General features: G+C 34.7%; 2 protein-coding genes across 4 annotated transcripts in view; both read right to left on the minus strand.

The window, feature by feature from the left end:
- GOLPH3L (golgi phosphoprotein 3 like) overlaps positions 1–5,781 on the minus strand; it is a 41,585-nt gene extending 35,804 nt beyond the window's left edge. The window contains exons 1-3 of one of the 3 annotated variants that reach the window (XM_082615371.1): positions 5,595–5,779; positions 5,001–5,137; positions 3,593–3,787 (exon numbers count right to left, since the gene is read on the minus strand). In XM_082615371.1, coding sequence (XP_082471497.1) covers positions 3,593–3,775 — 183 coding nt within the window. In that variant the 5' untranslated portion in view covers positions 3,776–3,787; positions 5,001–5,137; positions 5,595–5,779. Of the gene's footprint in view, positions 1–3,592; positions 3,788–5,000; positions 5,138–5,594 lie in introns of all 3 variants that reach the window. The other 2 variants (XM_082615372.1, XM_082615370.1) reach the window with 2 other exon arrangements.
- A 1,434-nt stretch (positions 5,782–7,215) lies between these two features.
- On the minus strand, positions 7,216–23,982 carry HORMAD1 (HORMA domain containing 1; the record flags this gene model as incomplete). The annotated part of the gene is made up of 14 exons (XM_082614373.1): positions 23,926–23,982; positions 23,067–23,211; positions 21,622–21,685; positions 21,150–21,186; positions 18,940–18,960; positions 18,647–18,673; positions 17,013–17,080; positions 15,994–16,145; positions 13,970–14,229; positions 12,418–12,484; positions 12,264–12,340; positions 11,447–11,530; positions 8,976–9,047; positions 7,216–7,296 (listed from the first exon to the last, which is right to left on the minus strand). Exons 1-14 carry the CDS (start codon positions 23,956–23,958, stop codon positions 7,216–7,218), a joined length of 1,188 nt encoding a protein of 395 aa, XP_082470499.1. The 5' UTR covers positions 23,959–23,982.
- Between the last annotated feature and the right edge of the window lie 259 nt (positions 23,983–24,241).

Here is a 24,241-nt window from a genome sequence, read left to right on the forward strand (position 1 = left end):
TATCAAAACATATACTCACAAAGAACATAGAGCAAAAATATCCTTCAATTGGATACAAAAATGAAATGGACGTTGCTGTTTTCATCAGGCTGATCCCCTTTTACTTAAAGGAAAGAGTCTAAGTTTCGTCTGGCACTTAAAATCATTCCTACTCTGATCTGAGTCTAATTTGTCAATTCTGAATCTCATGGTTTTCTAAAAACACCATCTACTTCAGTCATACTGGTACTCAATTATCTCCCAAATTCATCAAGCTCATGAAACCTTTGCTCACTCATCCAGAATGTGTTCCTTTCCCTTCTTCCATTTATGTAAATCCTATCCATTCTTACAGGCCCAGCTGGTTTTACTGCCTTCTGTTCTTCCCCAGATTATTTCCACTTATGATGATCTCTCCTCCCTCTAACTTCCTCTGCTCTTACTGTTCTAACTTGGAAACACTTGCTGTTTTTTAGTTGTCGTTTACTTCTTTAAAAATCTTTTGAATTGTGAAATATAACGCACACACAGAAGAGTACACAAAAGTGAAAAGCTCAGTGATTTATCCCTAAGTGCATATCCATGAAACGTTCCCCAAGTAGAGAAATAGAAAACTGTTAGCACCCAGAAACCCCTTCATGCTCCTGTCTAATCACTAAAACTCCCCTCCTCACCTGCTCCTCACTACCCTAACAACTATGGTAATCCCCTTCTTGCTTTTCTGTATGTTTTACCACCTAAATATGCAATCCCAGATAACATAGTTTAGCTTTTTGAATTTTATATACACATAATCATACAATATGTATTCTTTTGTGTCTGGCTTCCTTTATTGAACATATATGAGAATCATACATGTTTTCTAACAATGTTCATTTTCATTCTATATAGAAAATATATTTATACTCATTTAAATAAATGAATGATTCATTTTTATCCACTCTTCTGTTGATGGAGCTTTGGGTTACTTAATTTTTAAAAAGATGTATTATTTGTTTCCCCAGCTAGAATGCAAGTTTCTTGAGGACAGGGACAATATATTATACTATTTTATATTTACCTTAGTATTTGTATAATGCTAAGCACATTAAACATTGATTAAATAAATCAACAAATGGTTTGAGAAATAAGAAGAAAATAAGTTGAGCTGGAAATCAATGTAGTATTTTTTAGAGAAAGTTATGTAACTGGCATTTTGTAACAACTATTACTACTTTAATAAATCAGAAGGTTTGACCTCTCCTATTTATGTACGCCTAAGGATTTATCATTGCTCATTCTTTCTGAGCCAACTGAAAGCTAAAAACTTAATTTATCAGCTATCACCAAAAATAAAATTCAAACAATTCAAAAGGTGGATATTATCTACCCATCTTTATACAGTATTTCACCAATATGTTGAATACGCACTATGATCATAGCTCTAAACAAGCTCCTTTATTTTTTTATCCTATTTCCTTAAGTTTATATTAACTATTATAAATTTAGAAACACATAAAGACAAGTCCAAAGGCAGTTTCGCTACAGAACAGGAGCAGAAATTCTAGTACCTAGGTTCAGCAGGAAATTAATCATTCCTATTCAAAACTAAAACAAACAAAACAGCTTTTTAGATACAGTATGCTCTTCTGTTTTAGTGAGTGAATGTTTCCTAGGCACCGTATAAACATCTCAGAATAGTATTTATACCACCTAATCTTCAGACCTACTCTGACTTTCTCTTAGAGAGTCAGTTTTGCTTTTTCATTTATTTGACTTTTATAAAACTAGAGCCTCATCAACTTTCTCAGCAAACAGGAAAATATACTCCCGGGCAAGATTTTATGATATATTTGCATCTTGGCCAAGTACACATGGGCATGTCTCTAACGTTAGTTTTGTTTTTTTGTTTTTTTGTTTTTTTTGCGGTACGCGGGCCTCTCACTGCTGTGGCCTCTCCCGTTGTGGAGCACAGGCTCCGGACGGGCAGGCTCAGCGGCCATGGCTTACGGGCCCAGCCGCTCCGCGGCATGTGGGATCCTCCCAGACCGGGGCACGAACCCGTGTCCCCTGCATTAGCAGGCGGACTCTCAACGCGCCACCAGGGAAGCCCTCTAACGTTAGTTTTAATAATACACAGGCTATAACAAGTCTTGTAATTTCTGTTTAAGTTGGTAATTTGACATGACAAAAATCAGAGAAGGGAAAAGTGGTAAAGAAAAACTAAACTAAACTAAACTAAAATAAGGGTATTCTCAAGTTGAGGAGTCAATGTAGAAAAGAAGAGATATTACTAGATGTATGTAAACAATTCATTCCTAAGAACAATGATCAAAGCCACATTTAGTATTTTTTTAATATAAAGTAACATTTTAATTTGATAAGTTTTCAAAACTGAGGCCAATAATAAATATGCCTCTTTTTGTACTCACCAAAGTCTTCTTAACAAGGAAGTAGATTGTTTAAAATATTATTTGTATATCCTTTTTTTTTTTTGGCTGCACTGCACAGCATGTGGGATCTTAGTTCCCCAACCAGGGATCAAACCCTCGCCCCCTACTTTGGAAGTGCGGAGTCTTAACCACTGGACCACCAGGGAAGCCCCTATTTGTATATTTTTATAACCTCTTCATTAGCGAAGAAAGTGATGGGAAAACACAATAAAAAGTTAAATTACAAGTGAAGGATAATGTATACTAAACTAGTAGAAAAGCCAAGAAAATATTTGGTTGTATCACAAGATTTGCTATCTCGACTAATTTCATTATAAAATAGATGTTCTGTTAATAAGGGAAAAATTAGGAAAAAGGGAAAGCTGTAATTAATTTTAAAACATTTTCTAAAATAATCCTCATCAATTGTTGATATTTAACTTCTAAAAATCCACAGAATAGAGGGACTTCCCTGGTGGTCCAGTGGCTAAGACTCCTCGCTCCCAGTGCAAGGGGCCCAGGTTCCTGGTCAGGGAACTAGATCCCACAGGCCACAACTAAGGTTTTCGTGCTGCAATTAAAGATCTCACATGCCCTCAATTAAAGATCCTGCAGGCGGCAACAAAGATCCCACATGCTGCAACTAAGACCCGGCACAGCCAAATAAATAAATAAATATTTTTTAAAAAAATAGCTGTTCTGCTTGTCCAAAACAACTAATAAAAATAAAAATAAAGATACACAGAATAGAATAAAAGTTATTCTTCTGTATTATAAGAAACCAACCCCTGTTTATTTTTGTAAGACAGCTAATCATACATGTTCCTTGTCTTCTCATTTAAAAGACTTTTCTCCCCAAAGCTCAAGAAGACTTCAATGTTGAGCCCTCTTTCTTAGTTTAATAAGAGGTTATTTCACCATCAATCTCACTTGGGAAACTACAGGTACAAACACTTTACACTGTGTTATATCTTCTAAAATTCTGGAGTAATTTTGTAATTAAATTATACTTCAAGTAATTATACTTCTGGATTTTACCCTCCAAGTATCAACCACCCTCCCAAACTCCCCCATCCCCTAGATGGCTGAAGCACAATTCTAAGGCCAATTTAGTATTAATGAAAATATTTTATCAGATTACTTCCTAAAAACATTCCAATATTTAAGTCTTTGAGACAGCCTAGCAAATCCAATTGCATTACCTCTTTATCTTTTAGTCCCAGGAGCAATACTTCTTCCATAAGCGTGAGGCGGATATCCTTAGAGTCTTCAGTGTCCTCATTGTCTTGACTTCTGTCTTGATTAGTGTCTTCCTCACTTTCCACCTTCTTTTCAGAGTTCTTCCCTCCTTCTGTACGACGGGCCCGGTGAGTTAAAGTGGTCATTCTTACCTGTCTCTGGAGGGGGTGATGAAAAAATATCTATACGTGTGCTTATGTAAATAAACATCTAGATATTCATACATGCATACTAAAAATGTATACAGGTAAGAAATATTTACAAACTTAAATAAAGAAAGGAAAGAGTAATGGCCAGAAAAAATTAGGTGGATAACAATATCTTTTCCAAAGTACAATAGGTTGAACTCCAGTGGAGGCATTGACAAGAAATCAAATCATTAATTCTAAAGACCAGTAGAACGGACGCACTTTTAAGCCTGCTGATTTCTTGTGCATAACCTAATCACATAATCATTGTGATTCCTTTCACAAAATGGATTCTCCCCAAGTTAAATTATATGGAACAGCAAAAAATTGTGAGCATCCAGCTCCAAAGAGCATACATTAATTTATGTGCAATTTCTATAAATATTCAAGTTCATTATAAAACATACAAAAAATAGTAAAAAAAATTAAGAAAAACTAAATAGAAATATATATTCTAATATTTCCTTCCCAAACCCTAATGACTCATTTCATGCATTCACTTTGGAGATTACCAGTCTAGAGAATAACACTCAGAAGATCATGTGTAGTAATTCCATATAGCTAGAAAACTTTCATCTCTATCCCTAGGCTAGCCACCTTGCAAATACACAAACAGCTGACAACAAAAAGCACTGGTAAGAGAATGTTAAAAGATTAGCAGATTCTTTCTCAAGTACAAAAAAAATCAGAGCACAAGCCCTTTTATATCATGCACTATAGTTGTTTTAAAAATCTACAGTCAAGAGAAATTGCACTACCATGTGTGATAAAGTTTAAAGTTAGCATACTTTAGATAAATCTAAATGTCAGTTTTTAAGATGAAATACAATAAATATTTTAAATCAGCAATTATTGAAAATAGCTTTTTCAAGACCAAAAGAATGCATTCAAGAGCCTCTGTGACTGGATTCCATTCTATCTTCTAGCAATATCTTCCATTACTCCCAATTATGTACTGTTAAACCATTTCTCAAACATGTCCATGCTTTCCACCTCTCTCCTTTGTACAGGCTGGAGTTCTCTCCCTTTCCCCTTCCTTTCTAAATTCTACACATTCTTCAAAGTCCTATTGAGGACCCACTGTAAAGCCTTCAGTGAATCTGCTTCTCCATTACCCCTATGTCCCATAGCCAGAATAGGTCTCTCCTCAGCTGTACTTTCACACAACTTTATTTATACTTACTTCCTTTAAAGTATTTATTATAGTCTTTCTTTTGGTATGGCTGTCTCTCAACTGTAAACTTCTTGAGGGCAGGGATATTGTCTTCTTGGATTTTTATATTTTCCATAGCAACTAGCACAATGTCTTTAACGTTGTAACTGCTCGATAAATATATACTGATTAAAATGAATACTCAGAAATACATGTAAACATTTAAAAAAGAAATACAAATGAAGTGACTTACAAAAGATTCTTTGTACAAGGCTATATTTCAAATAATTCTTGGCGGGAGGTGGGAAGAAGAGTGAAAGAGGAAGAGAAGCATGAAATAAATGCTTAAAGGCACTAACCCTATCTGGCACGGTGAATAGAGCTTATATCCTAATCCAATCCAAGAAACTTTAAATCTTCAGGGCAAAAAAACAATGGGGCATTTTCTTTAAAAAATTAATCGCCCTTGGACATTTACTAGTTAAAGACCCTATTTGAAAAAAAAAACCCAAGGGCCCCAAAATTAAATAAATAAAAACCTCCCTCTCCCCACAAAATGAAACACCTGGAGGTTGTTTTTTTTTCGACGTTAGAAAATGTATTGATATTTCCCCCGTTGCTTACCTGACGTTACTTCCTGGGTTACGGCCAAACTCAGGCTGCAGCTTGCGCTCTATTTCAGGGGGACACCTATCCCCACCCCCACCCCCCACCCCCGTCCGAGTAGGTGAAAAACTTCTCAGCCACGCAGAGAGAACAAACTTCCTGATCCTTCGATGCACAGAAGGAATAACACATCAGCTTCCTCAGGATCACTAGGCAACCTACCTTGGTTTCTTCATTGGACCAATCAGAAGCCTCCAAGGTTGAGTTCAGCCAATCGGAGCTTACGAGGGGAGGCTCTCCCCCGGCCCGGCTATTGCGTTGCGATCCAGACAAACACCACCAAAAGGAGGCAGGTTTGGGCTCAACCTGACAGCTGGTCAATCCAATGAAGGAACCTTGGTAGAGAAAGGAAACAGGGCTGCCCTCCCCACCCCCATTAAATCGGCCAATCAAAGCGTTCGGTGAGCTATCACCAGCTGCCGATCTACAAAGGTTTCTGTTGGTCAACCTCAGTGTAGCAGGTGTGTTACTGTAGCAGTGTATACTGTACTGTGACAATTAGGTGAGATGGGTTGGGATCCAATAAAGCTAAGAATACATAAACATTTAAAAATTGGTTGTTTTCGACAGTTAGCTTATCCCTAACTTTCCTTTTCCAGAAAAACCCGATCTGGGTCAGTTTGTGGACGTTTACTTGGTTTACATTAAACAGGATAGGCACATTTCTACCATAGCATTCATTCTAACATTCACTATTAGTGCTTGTTACTGGCAAGCCCATGGATAATGTATGTTTTTAGAATATGGCTGCTGAAAATGCAAGAGGCAAACAGACCAAGTTTTAAGCTTTCCTTTTCTAGAGCACAGAAAACAGTCAAGTCTGGAACCAGGTCCCAGGTTTCTCACTAAAAGCACAGTATCTTTCACTACCACTCAAAAGTTCTAGAAAGTGTGCTCAACTCTTGCAAAGTAACATCTACTGAAATGATCTCAAAATTAGTGCCTAAAAATTTTCTGCTATTTAAATAAAAATTAGAAGCCATGAAAGAGTCTAGATGCTGAACAATATTTTATTTATGCTGCCAAAAATGACAGACTTTAAAATCATTTTGTCTTGTAGTAAAAAATGTTAAAAAAGTTAAAGCACCAATTTTTAATTGTACATTATATATTATCATGTTAATACACTATATCAAAGTACTGAAGAACATTGTTTTAATAACATGACAGACATAGCCAGTTAAATTGTATAGTTTTAACATAAGTAAAAAGTGAATTACTATCAAAATTTAATACCCAAATAAACATTATTTACTTCAAAAAATGGCTTTAGAGGACCTTAAACATTAATATATGTTAAAAGGAAGTGTCCACCAAAATGGAAGATAGATCAATATTGAGTATATAATTAACAGAATAAATTATGACACTGGTACTTTTTATTCAAAAGTTCTCCTGAGTTTGTCTCAGATAAGATTAAGGATCACAATATGATAGTCAGCTAGGGATTAATTTTAGTGTACTAACTGCTTAAGACTACATGTAAGTTTTCAGAGGTAGGGCAAACACACCTTAAAACAGTAATATAATGTCCTTTAAATGTTGTGAAGAACTTTGCAAACATGCAGAAAAAATTTTTTTATGTATTTTTCTTTGGTTCACTAAGCTTTCTTCTTTTTGGCACTGACTCTTGACTAGAAGAATCAAAGTGACGAAGGATCTGTCAAAAGAAAACAACTACTAAGAACAGATACTTTCCAGTTTAAATGTCTTTAATTTTTGAGCTTTTTCATGTCTCTGAGGTCTCTTCCTTCCTTCCTTCTTTCCTTTCTTCTTTTAAAAAATTGTAACTAACATACCATTTCCTAAGATAGGATAGCTGGGTTCTCTAAAAGTAGGTAAATTTTATTATTGACATATTTATATATCCTGATGGTTGCTGAAAGTATAGCCTTACAAAGTATAAGGTTTTCATTAGGGATGTTGGAGTAGTTAGAAAGATAGATTTGACATTATGTTCTCAAAATAGTAAAATATTTTGAGGGGAATGAGGGGGGAGAGATTAAAAAATGAGCTGCAAATAGAGAAACATTCCACTTTGGCATCATGTAAGATTTAAATCATGTTTTGTTTTTGTATATGGTGCTTAGCAGTGCCTGATAGATTTTAGAAATTCAATGCACCCTTGAATGAATGGGAGGGTGAATTAGGAAAATTGCTAACAAGATTCTGAGTTATCAAACTTTTATTTTTCTGGTAAAACTCACTAATGATACAAATTGGATTATAATTTTGCATAAAAAATCAAGGCTTAATACACTGGGGGAAAAATTAAAGAACCTAATATATCAGGTTATTCCATTCCCTTCTTAAGATATATAAATTGAAAATAGTATTAACCAACTAGTATATTTTTGAGATTACCCCTTTAACACTTGATTTCTAAAAATAATCTTAAGTTTTCAGTTATCTAATTTTAACCTACTACTAATAATAAAAATTCTGGTTGAAAAAATATAAATATTTATCTCAGAAATGACAAATACATTATCTGATTTGGTAAAATAAGGTTCCAAATATAAGACAACTGTTACAAGATTTAGGTCAGGAAAATTTTCTTTCTTCTAAGGTACTAGGAGGAGATGCTATATTTTTAGAGAACATGTGGATTTGGTAACTTACCTTGTTTCTACTTTCTCTAGAAAGCTCAGATCAAATCTGTGGCCCAATTTTAATTCTATATAAATAAAATGGCCTGAATATTCTTGTACTCTCATTTTCTCATTCTTTTCATATTTTTCCTGACATAGATCTTTTAAAATTTTATTTTATTTTTATTTATTTTTGGCTGCATTGGGTCTTTGTTGCTGCGCATGGGCTTTCTCTAGTTGGAGTGTGCGGGCTTCTCTTGCAGTGGCTTCTCTTGTTGCAGAGCACGGGCTCTAGGCACGCGGGCTTCAGTAGTTGTGGCACACGGGCTCTAGAGTGCAGGCTCAGTAGTTGTGGCGCACGGACCTAGTTGGTCCGCGGCACGTGGGATCTTCCTGGACCAGGGATCAAACCTGTGTCCCCTGCATTGGCAGGTGGATTCTTAACCACTGTGCCACCGGGGAAGTCCCCTGACATTGATTTTTATTTTATAAATTCCTCCAACTATTTCAAATCATTCATGGAATAAGATAGTAAATGTTTACATGGAAAAATTAATAAACTATATAGCATATTTTATTTTAAAATCACCCCATTTTTTAGAATCAAATATATTTAAACAAGATTTGGATACCAGAGCTCTGAGGTATATCCAGGAATATAATCATATTTATCATTAAATTTAATCTATAGTGATGATATTCTGATACTTGCTATTTTATTCAGCCTATATATTATTATAAGACTTACTGTTTTCGCAGATTCAAGCTGACTTCTCTTCCGATTTTCCTTAGAAGATTTTACTTGTTGGTTTCCATTAGCCTCCAAAAAGATAGAATAATTACTAATTGGTTATTTCTCAAAGAACAACCAACATGCTTTTTCAACCGCAGGCAGCTATATGTGGTTTTTTTTTTTTTTTTTTTTCTTTTTGCGGTATGCGGGCCTCTCACTGCTGTGGCCTCTCCCGTTGCGGAGCACAGGCTCCGGATGCGCAGGCCCAGCGGCCATGGCTCACGGGCCCAGCCGCTCCGCGGCATATGGGATCCTCCCAGACCGGGGCACGAACCCGTATCCCCTGCATCGGCAGGCGGACTCTCAACCACTGCGCCACCAGGGAGGCCCTATATGTGGTTTTTAAAAAAACAACTTTACTGCGATATAATTCAGATACCATACAATTCATCCATTTAAAAGTGTACAAAATTAAGTGATTTTAAGTATATTCACAGAGTTGTGCAACCATCACCACAGTCAATTTTATAGCACTTTCATCCTCCAAAAAGAAATCTTATACCCTTACAGCCATCACTCCCCTATTCCCCCATCCTCCCGCCAGCATTAAGACTTTCTGTTTCTATACAAATCCCTATTCTGGACTTTCATATAAATGGAACCATATTATATATATATATATATAGATAGATAGATAGATAGATAGATAGATATAGTGTGTGTGTGTGTGTGTGTGTGTGTGTGTGTGACTGGGTTCTTTCACTTAACAATGATTTTAAGGTTCATCCAAGTTGTAGCACGTACTGGTACTTCATTCCTTTTTATGGCTGAATAATAATAGTCTACTGTATGAATACCACATTTTGTTTATCCATTCATCTGTTACAAACATTTAGGTTTTTTTCCCCACCTTTTGGCTATTGTGAATAATGCTACATATGCAGTTTTTAAAATGAATATTAGATGGTGACAAATTATTAGCTGTCATAGTATTATTCTTTAAAAGTACATATTTATTTTCTGATGCTTGAAATGTCCTTTTCAACGATAACTTCCTTAGTATATATATTATTAAATATTTTCATTTCCTGCCCTTTTCTAACCATAATTCAGTCATTATTCTCAAATACAGAAGTACTTTGGTGGAGTAAAGGATAGTAAAGGATACTCATCCTAAACAGAAGCTGCCTAGGAAGAACATTTTGCTGCTAGAGGTAGTAATTTTTGAAATTCTTTTATCTCTTGCTTTTCTCAGCACACTAGTTTGAACGCTGCCTTCTACCAATTCTAACTTCCCATCGAGAATGTGGAAAAAAAGGATACCTAAAAATGGCACTATCATCAGTGGTGTTCTGGTAAATGTTTAACAACCAGTTCTCTGGGAGAAAGAAATCCTGGGTTGAGGCGTTTGCTGATTTCCATGCTATGAATCTCTCATCATGTCCAGTTTCAAGCTGTCAACATGATGTCACTGAATAAAGAGTTGGAAACAAATGCTCCAGCATACCACTGTTAGAGTGTGCTATTTGTTTCCTTACATTTTACAGAATGCTTTTTCTTCACCTCTGAACCTTTGAGAGTAACTTAAGGGTCTAAATAAAATACAAATTTCTATTCAGTACAACTCATACCAAAAACTAAAATAAAGCAGTGGGGTTTTTTTTCTTAAAAAATAAGAGATTCACTTTATGTAAGATATACATAAAACAGTCATTTTTAATGTCTTATTAACAAGATAGTCCATTTACAATATAGAACACGGGAACAGTTTGGTGTTCTAGGAAATTTCCTTGGGAGTCTGGATGATAGCATCACTTCTCAAAGCCTTTCCTGGATTCCCCTTTCTATTTATTTTTTAAATAAATTTATTTATTTTTGGCTGCATTGGGTCTTCATTGCTGCACATGGGCTTTCTCTAGTTGGGGCAAGCGGGGGCTACTCTTTGTTGCGGCACGCGGGCTTTTCATTAGGGTGGCTCCTCGTTGCAGAGCACAGGTTCTAGGCGCGCGGTCTTCAGTAGTTGTGGCACGTAGGCTCTGTAGTTGTGGCTCGCGGGCTCTAGAGCATAGGCTCAGTAGTTGTGGTGCACGGGCTTAGTTGCTCCGGGGAATGTGGGATCTTCCTGGACCAGGGCTTGAACCTGTGTCCCCTGCATTGGCAGGCGGATTCTTAGCCACTGCGCCACCAGGGAAGTCCCTCCTCTCTCTACTGTACCTTCAGTAGAATTAACCATTCTTTCCTTTGTACCTCTATGTAGCCTATTCAGACTGCTGTTATGGCCCTGTATCACTGCTTGTTGACCTCCAATTACTAGACTCTCATCTAAGAACAAGTTATACCTCCAGCACCTAGTAAAGTACCTGAAACATAGTATGTGCTTACCAAACGTTGGTCCAATAAATGAAGTATTAAAAGCAAAATAACCTCAAATATGGGGGGAAATTACAAGGTTAGAATGGAAAACAAATCTAAAGAGATGCTTTTACCATTTTATTCTGAAAGATTTTTCCACTTCTTGTTTTGCTTTCAGACACATCAAGTTCAGATGTTTTCCTGACTACCTGCTCAACCTAGAAAAGAAAATAATTACACAAAACCACATAAAATAATATAATAAAATTTTTCATAACAATAATGGGGGTCAAAAATTCAATCACATAAATTTAGGGTCTTGCTATGTTGAGTTAATGAAAACCAATAATTTTGTGTTGATTCTTACTGTCATAAAAAGTGCAAAGGTAAAGATAGTGAAACTGGCACTGTACACAATTGACAATTCACTGAATTCAGGAAGTCCCAAATTATCACTAGGCACCACTCTTCCAGAAGATAAGAACTTCAGCCCACCCCCATTGGAGAAGGGCTGCGCAAAGGAAGGCAGACAATCATCAGTCCCATTATTTTCATGTTGATTTCATCTAAATGTTATTTCAGGATTTTACTGTGTGTAGAAAACAAAATTAAACATGTTCTGCTCCAAGGCAACAAAAATGTATTATATAGTCTATTTGTAAATACAAAGAGTGGTGGAGTTAATAATTGCTTAAGATTTTATTTAGCTCTGAAATTCTGAGATTCTCTGAACAGTATTTAGGTTCATTACTAAACAAATCAACCAATAATATACTCAAAACTTTTCAATGTATAATTCTCAAATTTTATTAATAAGCATTCTTAATAGCTAATTTTCTTCTAAAAGACCTAGAATATAAGAAAATCTGAGAAATAACTAAATAAGCATATAAGCACCTGTCTTTTGAAAAAAATCAAATTAGAAGTGAGATAGAACTGTCAAATTTATACCTGAGAATGAGAAATTGAAAGATCTGGACTTTCTTTAGACCTCATAGTTTCATCTTCTTCACAAACTACACCTGGTTCTGTTAAAAAAAAAAACTTAAAATGGTATAAGATTGAATTGGAAGTGAATTAATTTACATTTTCATTAACTCCTCACCTCCAAGTTCAGAAGATCCAGGTTTTTTCTTCTGCTCTTCCATTTTAGTTTCAATGTCAAAATTATCCTACATAATTACATGAAGGAAAAAGATGGACACATTTCAAAAAGAAACTAAAACAACTGGGTAGAATATTTACGAACAAATTTGTTTTATGTGAAGGTTAAATATAACATAACACTACAACGACCTTACACTTGCTAGAAATAAAGTGGCCCTATAATTACTATAATAAGGTAACTTATTTATCCAAAGTATAAAATCCTATTTTTTTTTTTACTTTGCAGGGTTGCTTTAAGGCAGATGATAAAAATATACAACTTTCTCAAAAATGTATGATGGTTCTAAGAACACTTAGTTCTTACTATTGTTTGAGAGCACTGAATTAGACATGGTCACACAACAAGCTACTGCTTCTGTAGCTCTGGAATTTCTGTATAGATATTAGCATAAACTCTGAATATGACCCAACCCTCTTCAGGGAGTTGGGGAAGGATAAGCACAGTTATGGTATGGTAGAAATGGCAAAGGTTTAATGTCTATAATTATTATTCCCTTTGTGACATTTGTCAAAGAGCTTTAAATATTTTAAAGAATGCTTCATAAATCCCAGCCATATTTGTTTATAAGGCAAGACTGGGATTTAGGTTTTAGGAAGAAAATTCCTTCTTCTTTGACTGAATTGGTTAAAAACTGAATTTTCTACTTGTAAGGATGTGGCCACAGAGCCTAAATCAGAATAGTCAGTCTCTATACATAAGAACTGTGGTCATAATTTAGAATAAAATGAGATGAGAGAAAATAACAAAGATGAGATTAAAGAAAAATTATATTAATGATGAAAGATTTTCTGGGAGTGAGGCTATAACAAAAAAAGCTTTTTTTATACTTCAATTCATCCATTCATTCAACCAATACTGTGAATGAATTCCGTAAATCTAAGCGTTAGGGACAGGAGGATTAAAAAGATAAGACACTTTTCCTGCCTTCCAGGAACTTCCAAGCTGCTTCAGGACACTGAATTTCCAGGTCCTGAAGAAATTCAAGCATGAGCACCTAGTAGGGGTATTGTATGGTAGAAAAGATTCCAGCATTAGTTGGGGGATTGGAGTAGTTCATTGATCTTCTTTTCTTTTTTTTTTGGTCGCGCCGCGGGATCTTAGTTCCCCAACGAGGGACTGAACCCAGGCCCTGGCAGTGAAAGCGCTGAGTCCTAAACACTGGACCACCAGGGAATTCCGTGGTTTTCAAATTATGCTCCAGACCAAGGGGTTTCCTCAGAGTCCACCATGAGGGTAGGTGAGGTGGTGAGTGGCTGGGCCTCCAGGACCATTCCCTACTTCATTCACAGTAGTTGTGCTTTTAAATTTCTGAGAATAATGTTGTTTGCATCCAGGTAAAAAGTTTTAAAACCACAAACCTTAACCTTCTTTAAGGTCCCTTCCAAACTTGAGTTTATGATTGTAATAAATATTTATAGCTATTAAAGTCCTCAGAATTGAATCAAACATTCATTACTCTTGTTCTTCATAACTCTTTGAATATACTTACACTTATGTAATGCTCCTGTTCATCTTTGAAATCATCTTTGTCCATAAGAATTTTTTGAAGTGGTGTTTTTAATTGTTTTGGTGATAATATTGTTGAATCAATATTTTCCATTCGTTCTTTCTCAGTGGTCACTTTTACTTTGAAGGTGTGAAAAGGTGTTGGGATTTCTCCCACATTTAAGTATATAGGCTCCCCTTCAAATATCACTCCTTCACAATCACCATCCTTAAAACCAGGAGGCTGGTAATCTGGGGGTGTAACTGCAGAAAAGTAAGTATAAACTGTGCTGTTCATGAAATTGAAGAAAATACATTAATTTTTATTATTATAAAATATATGCAGATTAAAGAAATTTCAAATAGTATAGAAGGACATATAATAAAAAGTAAAAATCACTCTCCTACTATCTCCAAGTTCCTATTTTATTCCTTAAAGGTAAACTTTTTTCCCTACACTTGACTGACTACGTGACCTTGAGGAAACTACTTGTCATTCTTGATTTGGTTTCCTCATCTGTCAAGTGGGGTAAATACTAGTACCTACCTCATAGGGTCACTGTGGTTTAAAGTCTGTAAAATACTCAGAACAGAACTGGCACAGTTAAGTATTCAATAAATGTTAGTTATTATTGTTGATGCTTTATGTTCTTCTAGAAGATACGATGCATGTAAAGTATATAATATTTTATATATTTATATAATAAATATATAATAAATATTTACATTATATAATAAATACATGTATATCTCCTTAAAAAACACAAATGAGGTCATACTCTTCTGTACCTAGCTGTTTTTAACATCACTTTTAAAAAAAATTTTATTTAATTTATTTTTATCTTTGGCTGCGTTGGGTCTTCATTGCAGTGTGCGGGCTTCTCATTGCAGTGGCTTCTCTTATTGCGGAGCACGGCACACGGGCTTCAGTAGTTGTGGAGCATGGGCTTAGGTGCTCCGTGGCATGTGGGATCTGCCCAGGCCAGGGCTCGAACCCATGTCCCCTGCATTGGCAGGCGGATTCTTAACCACTGTGCCACCAGGGAAGCCCTTTAACATCACTTTTTAATTTTTTTTTTTTAAGATGTTGGGGGTAGGAGTTTATTAATTAATTAATTAATTTTGCTGTGTTGGGTCTTCGTTTCTGTGCGAGGGCGTTCTCTAGTTGTGGCAAGTGGGGGCCACTCTTCATCATGGTGTGCGGGCCTCTCACTATCGTGGCCTCTCTTGTTGCGGAGCAAAGGCTCCAGACACGCAGGCTCAGTAGTTGTGGCTCAGGGGCCTAGTTGCTCCACGGCATGTGGGATCTTCCCAGACCAGGGCTTGAACCCGTGTCCCCTGCATTAGCAGGCAGATTCTCAACGACTGCGCCACCAGGGAAGCCCCTTTAATCTGTTTTTAATATTTTTTGGATAACAATTTATCAGCACATTCTTTTAAATAGCTTGCACAGCACTATTATATAGATGCACCACAATTTATTTACTCAGTTCTCCAATAAACAACTCAAGGTTGTTTCCAGTTTGTTCCTAGTTTAACCAATACATTATGAAAATCCTCATAAACATATAACCTTGCAAGGTTGTCTAAGTATATTTCCAATATACTCTTCTAGCTACAGAATTTCTGGATTAAAGAGAATGTGCCAAATTTTGATACTGCCAAACTGTCCTCTTAAAATGTTACATGGCACCTATATACATTCCCTCAAGAGTATACAAAAATACCTGCTTACTCCCACACCCTTGTCAACAATGATTTTACAAGTTTTACTGATCTGATAACTGAAAAATGGTATCTCATTGCTTCACTTCCTTAGTTATGAATGAGGTTGAACTTCACATGGACATGTTCAGACCACTGGAGAAGTTGTGTATATTTTTTCAAATACTGATATTAAATATAAATTTTATAATTTCAAAAAATATATAACAATTTAGGTGCTTACAAACATTTGGGATGGAAACTGTTTCAATGACAAGAAAATATACAGATACCAACTGAAACAGGATGAACTGGAAATAGTACCTTCATCGTAGTAAAAAAGTTTCATGGTCAAACAAACATCATTAGGTAAAGGTTCCAGATTTTGCATTAGAATATAAATCTTGCGAATGAGAAGAATACTTGCTTTCTTGGTGTCAGCAGATGACATACTAGATTCACCGCTTTGGTTTTTACTGGAAGAGAATCGCACATTAATTTCTTTTATAGTACCCATGGCTTCTAATAACATAACTTCACATTTTACTACTTGAGATTCTTATTCCCATTAAAGCATTAAGTTGTTAAGTTAAAAATTGTGATATAATGTGTTTTAATGCCACTATTATAAAAATTAATATCACTGTTAATATTATTATTATAAACTAATTTACATATATTAAATTAATATGCATTTTATACAAGACGTTTAAAGGAAACAAATGATGGACTTTTATTGTATTTCTTTTTTTTAATTTTTAAAAATTTATTTGTTTTATTTTTGGCTGCACTGGGTCTTCATTGCTGTGCGCGGGCTTTTCTCTGGTTGCAGCGAGCAGGGGCTACTCTTGGTTGCGGTGCGTGAGCTTCTCATTGCGGTGGGTTCTCTTGTGGAACACGGGCTCTAGGCACGCAGGCTTCAGTAGTTGTGGCACGCGGGCTCAGTAGTTGTGGCCCACAGGCTCTAGAAAGCAGGCTCAGTAGTTGCGGCGCATGGGCTTAGTTGCTCCGCGGCATGTGGGATCTTCCTGGACCAGGGATTGAACCCGTGTCCCCTGCACTGTCAGGCGGATTCTTAACCACTGCACCACCAGGGAAGCCCTTTATTGTATTTCTAATAACTTAAGCATACAGTCGCTTTCCTATTCTTTGGCTCTGTTTCACAATCAAAACAGTATATAATTAGCCACAGAATTCTGGCTTGCAGCCACTCCAAGGATATTTTGTATCCTTGATGGTTAATTGGGGATGTTTGAGAAGTTTCAGAATTATTCCTGAAGTTTAGCTATATAGTATTAATAAGTGGTAATCTGTAATACAAAAATAAAACTATAGAACAATACCTTATGAAGTCCATGATTGGTCCATTACTGGTGTACTTGAATTTAAACTGGTAACATTCTGAAATTGTCTTAAATAGAAAATACTGCAGTTATGAATCTGATATACAGTACCAGTGGCCAAGTAGCTATATATAGCTTTTGTATGACTCACCATTTATTTAATAATTTTTTCTGCATGTCAATCCCTATTCGTCCATTGAAATTTTCCAGTCCTAATAGTCAATTCCAAGGGTCTGGGATTTGGGGCTTCAGTGTTGGAGAGATAGTTATTCCCTCAGTCATTGCAATGTATGTTTTACATACCAGAGGGAAGGAACTCCTTAGCAGGCAGGTGAGAGAGGCAGCACATCTCTTCCTCCAGCAGAATGACTAAGCACAGGGCTTCAATCCTTGGTAACCACAAGCAAGTCATTTAAGCCCCCTAAGTCTCAGTTTCCCCAGCTAATAAAAGGGGTTGAAAATAGTACCTATCTCATTGGTGCCTATGAATATTTCTCAAATGGGATAATTTATATAGAGCCCTTAATAAAGTATCTGGCACACTAAGCATTCAATAAATATTAGTGCACCAGCAATGTTGCTCTTTTACTGAAAGAAAAAATGTGCAACTATAAAACATCTTCAGATGTACATTTTCTGTACATTTTCTGAACAGTTAGTTTCTGAGCAATCAAATAATTCATAGCCTTTGCCCATATGATTTTGTCACCATGGGCATATATTAAGCATTAATTGTAGGCTTAATTTGTAGTATCAAAGAAAAGATATTCCTAGCTCTCTTGAAGCTCTAATACTTTTATTGCTTTCTTTATATTCCATTGCTCACTTAGGGATGGGGTTAGCTTTCTCTTTCTTTTTTAAAAATCTGCTTCTCCATGACTGAATGAAACACGATATTGTAACAGCTATAGTGTAATGGGTAAGCACTCAGATCATGAACTGGCCTTCTTAGGTCCAAATTCTGGTTCTGCCACTATGACCTTACACAAGAAACCTTGTGTCTAGGTTTCCTCATCTATAAAGTGGAGATGATAATGATATATTACCTCATGATGGTTATAATGAATAAATGAGATAATGCACATGAAACCCCAAAGAACAGAGCCTAGGAATAGTAAGCACTCAGTAGATCTTTCCCCTTTGTTTCTTGTCCTCTGGTTTTCCCTTTCATTTATTATAACCCTTTCTTTCCTTTAATTGTCAGATGAACATGTAGATGTGACTGGATTGGGGTGAATATTCAAAGATTAAGGATGAGTATCTTATTTTTCTCAAACTCAAACATTTTATAATTCTAAAAAAAGAATATAATTTAAAAATATTGCAAAGAACCAGAAGTCAGGAGATTTAGGTTATTTCTAATGGTTTGTCTGTGTGGCCTAGGCTCAGTCACGTAATCTCTCTTGTGGTAAGTGTATTAATCTGTTTAAAGATAACAATACAAGCCTGGTCTTACCTAAAAAAAGTCTTTATGAGGTTCAAATTTTGAAAATATATGTGAAAGTGCATTGATAAAAGCACAGTTAAAAGCACTGGATATTATTATATTATATTTTTAGGTTACTTATAGATATTAGAGGCATTACGGTTTTATTTTTGGCATTATGTTTTTTTACTAACTTAAGCATACTTACCTGAGGGTCTTCTGGATTAGTGTATACCTATTTAAAAATAATTTATAATTTAGTAAATTGTAGAGGCTAAGTATTCAAGGAGAACTAAATTGGATGTTTAGACTAAAATATTAAATGAATTCAGTAAAGCAAAATACAAAATGACCCCCTCAAAATATTAGCTACTTTTCCATTGAATAGATCAGTAGTTTGTATCAAGTGACATGATCAATAGGTGGTTTTAATGTTATTTTATTAAGCAAGGCTGAATTTGACAGTCTTTAAAAAAGAATATACAATTTAAAAATACTTACAGCCAGAACAACCAATCTTAGCTGAAACATAACAAAGAACAAAAATCTTATTATTTTTTAAATTAATTAAATTTTTATTATCATAGTTTAAATATTATATGTTTCAGGTGTACAACATAGTGACTCACAATTTTTAAATGTTATACTCCATTTATAGTTATTATAAAATATTGGCTATATTCCCTGTGCTATACAATATATCCTTATAGCTTATTTATTTTATACATAGTAGTTTATAAGAATCTTATTTTTATTCTATAAAATATTTGTGCATGATAGACCATAAGAATTCTTTGTCCTATTTCAACATTTATTCCTAATAAAAATAATCTTGCATTAAATAGACTTCATATGATGCAGGTAAAGCAGTACCTCAGATATCTTTCTCTATTCCCCAAAATATCTATTTCTAGTTGACTTACTGAAGGTTGAAATTCATATCACTAACTTAAGCAAACAGGGGCATTACTGCCAGTTACAAGGAAAATATATATTGTGAAATAACACATTAAGTATTACCAATATGAGAACTGATTTTGAAAAGAGAAAAAGAGAGTTCAGGGCCCTGCTCATTTAGTAAATGGAAGAGGATTTGGAGACTATAGGAAAAGAGAATCACAGGATATCATTCACTCAAGTAATCTGCCAAAATCTGAGTCATCCTTGATTTGGATCTTTTCCTTATACTCCAGAACCAATCGTCAACAAGTCCAGTCAGTTCTGCCAGATATATCCTGAATCTTCTCATTTTTCTCCTTTGCCATCCTGGTCTAAGCCACCATTATTTTTTATCAGTACTGTAGTAATGGATTAAGTGTCATTCTCCTTAATTCCATTCTTATTGTCCTTCTACAGTACATTCTCTAAATAGCAGTTCAGAGAGATTTTTCTTTTAATTTAGAATATAAATCAAATAATGTTACATTTCTACTCAAAACCTTCAAATGGCTTTTATTTACACCTAAAATAAAATCCAAACTCTTTTTTTTTAAAGACTTTTTTTTTCTTTTTTTTGATTTGGACCATTTTTTAAACTCTTTATTGAATTTGTTACAATATTGCTTCTGTTTTATGTTTTGGTTTTTTGGCCCAGAGGCATGTGGGATCTTAGCTCCCTAATCAGGGATTGAACCCGCACCCGCTGTATTGGAAAGCAAAGTCTTAACCACAACCACTGGACCTCCGGGGAAGTCCCAAAATCCAAACTCTTTACCTACACAGCTCTGAATGCTCTGGCCCTGTCCATCCCCACAGGTTCATCTCCTGCCGCTCTCTTGCACTGTTCATCACACTCTAATCATTCTGGCCTTCTGTTTGTTCCTTGAACTCTCCATACTCCCCTCCAACTCTTTGCATTTGCTGCTCTGTCAGGAATATTCTCCCAAAATCAGTGCCTGGCTGGTTTCTTCTAATTCAAGTCTCAGCTTAATTATCACCCCCTCAGAGAAGCTCCTCAGACTACCCTATCTAAAGTTACCCCATCTCTCCACTTGCCACATACTTTTTCTTAAAATGTTAATGGCAGTTAACACTATTGGATGTTATCTAATTTCCTTGTTTTATTGACTATTTTCCCATTATAGAAGGGACCCTCTTTGTCTTGTTGACCATTGTTAGCTTACCCAGCTCCTACCTAGAATACATGCCTAGCACAGAGCAGGCACTCCATATTTAATGAATATTAAATACATTATGTCTTAATGAGGGAGGTTGGTGACCATGGATAAAATTTTATCTTTTTCATAATTTTTTTTAGAGTTGGACTTCTTTATATATGTTGATACAAACATAAGCTAAGTAAGTATACAAAAAGGCTTGTCACAATTTAACCTAGACTACATGTAAATTTATTTCTGAACTCTCATGAAGAAATAATTTATTAAATTATTAGTATAAACATGATTATAGAAGGCATGTGAAACTAATGAATAAACTATTTTAAAAGACTTTTTAATTCATTAAGTTTTTGTAAGTTAATATGTGTTATTAATACAAATGAGTGTTAACAACCAAAACTTGGCAAAATTCGTTAAGTATTAATTCTGTTTGCTTTAAATGAGTTGAAAATCAGACTTTAAAATATTCAAATTTTCAGCTTTGGACTGGCCTATGCCCAAGTTAGTTTAAGTTAATCTTTTACTACATGTAACAGCTGTTACATCTGTAGAATATAAACTGTAGAAAAAAAGGATAAGGAGATACCGACTTACATATTTTTTCTGTAAAGCATCATAGCATCCTAACAGCCTAAAAAATAATCAAGGATTCATTTTTAGACTGAATGCATTTCCAGAAAATAGTTCTTTTAATAAGTCTCCATATTATCTCATTACTAAATAATACACAGTTTTATTATTAAAGCTTCATTCTTATTAACTAGCTTAAAATAATAAAACAAAACAATGTGGCAGAAATATAAAATGTCAATAGCGGATGGAAGGAAAGGAAGATAGAAAATATCTGGCAGCTATTTGTGAGGAACAATAATAGGAAAGTGAAGCCTGCTCACATGGAGCATGAAACAAAGTAAAATTTTAATGCAAAAATCCAAAGACCTGCAAAAATGGTATCCAGAGTTAAAGAGGGAATCACTAAAACTGGGTTAAACACTTAAAGGTATCCAAGGCACAAAAAAATGTGATTTAAGAAAAAATAATTTTCTTCATTAGGTATTTCACTTACCACTTCACTAACTGTGTAGATCCTGGACAATTCTCCTCTTCTCTCAGAATTTTGACACACAGATCTAAATGCAAAAATAATGATATGAATATAGAGCTACTTAAGATTAGCAAACAACTAGAAATTTAAATGAAGATTATTTTCTTCAGCTGTGTATTACAGGTTTATTATTAATGGCAATTAACTTCCAGATGATTGATGTTAATATAATTAAAGGAAGAAAGTTTACATGGAAACAAATAATCTTTTTATTCTTATTATAAAATGGCATCATAATGATAAGGATGCATGTTGATGGGTAGAAAAATTTTTCCATTTTAAAAGCTATAGAAACTTAGATATAACACTTTCATGCCATTGTTATCCAAGAGTCTTAGCATATTTGCTATGGACTCTTATCCCAGTAAAATACTTGTAAAAGGCCAAGAAGTTAACAGGCTATCAGACAGAGCCCTGTAAGGAAGCAACAAGTAATATAGTGGAAAGGATGAGGTCTCTCAGTCTCAGGTTCCTTATCAGAAAAATAGGAATAATATCTAACTCATAAGTCTGTAATGTGAACTAACAAGATATCATACATAACATGGTGCTTAACATATTGCCCACAGAGTTGGTGTACAATGTTAGGTATACATTATGTGTTAGGCAATAAGTTAGTATTATAGTATAAACTGGCTCTATTACTTTTACTTCTTTAAAATAACACAAGAACATACACTACCACTGTAGGAGGCTATAAATAGGATGCTTTTACTATTTACTTCATCATTATAAGAATAATGTCAGGTGATATTATACTTGAGAGATTAAGGGAAATTTTTATGATTAAGAGCTTTCAAAGGTATTGAATATACTTTAAAAAAATCACTTAGATGTCCACACAAAAACTTGTACAGGAATGTGGCATTATTTATAATAGCCAAAAAGTGGAAACAACCCAATGTTCATCAACTGATGAGTGGATAAATAAAATGTGGTATATTCATATAATGGAATATTATTCGGCCATAAAAAATGAAGTACTAATCCATGCTACAAAAGGGATGAACCTTAAAAACATTATACCAAGTGAAAGAAGCCAGTCACAAAGGACCACATATTGTATGATTTCATTTATTTGAAATGGCTAGAATAGGCAAATCCATAAAGACAGAAAGCAGATGGGTGGTTGCCTAGGACTGGGAAATGGGAGAAGTGGAGAGTGACTTAATGGGTATGGTGTTTCCTTTTAAGGTGATGAAATGTTCTAAAACTGACTGTGGTGAATATACCCAAAATCAATGAATTGTGTACTTTAAATGAGTGAATTGTTAGATATGCGAATCATATCTCAATAAAGCTGTCATTATAAAAACAAAATCTCTAAGTCAAAAATTATCATTTTAGAGCAAGCCAAAATAAAAATAACATCTTTAAAGAAAGTCTTTAAATAAACATTATATTACCATCTAGATATCTTGTTCCATAAGCACATTCTGGGAATATTCCTCTCAAATACGTGATGCAGGATATTGAAACTGCTAGAAGCCTCTTCACTAACATTAAAGACTGCTGCTCAGTTGATATCTTACTGGGAAATACCAACGCACTCTAAATTCAAGGGAGATTAAAACATTTTATTTAGATTTACTAAAAATACAGTCTTCCTGAACTTAAAAGTAGATCTAATTTTTTGCATAAGCATGGTACTTTCCCAAAGAATTCTTAACCATAGCAGTTAGTAATCCCCCCAAAATCAGAGTGGCTTCTAAAATGTGAGGGTGTTTGCAGGGTAGCAGCCTAAAGGTAACATGCAAAAAGTGCTTAAGAATCGTGTTAGAAATCCCTTGCAGGTTAACTGTCTGTAACTGCATAATAGGATAGGATGGATAGGTAACACTGATTTTTCTCTTTAGTCACTGACTGGGTTTAACACAGGTAACTGTAATGCAAGATCTGTGAAGGGAAGACAATCTTATCTTTGTCTGTGGGGCATAAAAATTCATTTTCTAGGAGCGGACTGCTATTAGTGATAATTTCATCAAAGGAACCTAATAGCATTCATTGATACCTAATGTGAACTGAATTTGAACCAGCAATTTAATACAATGCATCAAGCATCCAAAAGAATTCTCCATTAATTCAACTTAGTTTAGCAAATATCTTCATTCTTAGAACATTGACTTTACTGATATCATTAAACCCTCAAAGAGTTGACTCTAACTTTCAAACATAAAAATAGGTGAGACTTCAAGAAACAATAAAATTAGCTAAATTAAAATATATTAAAATACAAGATTGTAAAAAAAATACAAGAAATCATACCATGGGGGTTCTCTGCAATTGTGTAGTGGCCATCCTCTGATAAAGTATTTTCTTTAATTCAACCTTGGGACACAAATACAAGCTTTAACTTCAGATCTTATTTTTATCACTAATTTGGTTTACTATATGTAAAGTCAGAAAGCATTTTATGTGACTAAATGACAGGATTTTTTTTAACTTAAAATAGAATCTTCAAAAACAGATTCACTTTGCTATAGAACTCTTTTGAGTAAAGTGCTAATTTTAAACCATTTGATTAGCAACCCTCACATAAAAGTGTTATTAAGAAAGCTCTTTAAAAGACCTGTTTTAAAAA

The sequence above is a fragment of the Mesoplodon mirus genome (genome assembly GCF_964341445.2).
Source record: "Mesoplodon mirus genome assembly, chromosome: 3".
NCBI lineage: Eukaryota > Metazoa > Chordata > Mammalia > Artiodactyla > Ziphiidae > Mesoplodon > Mesoplodon mirus.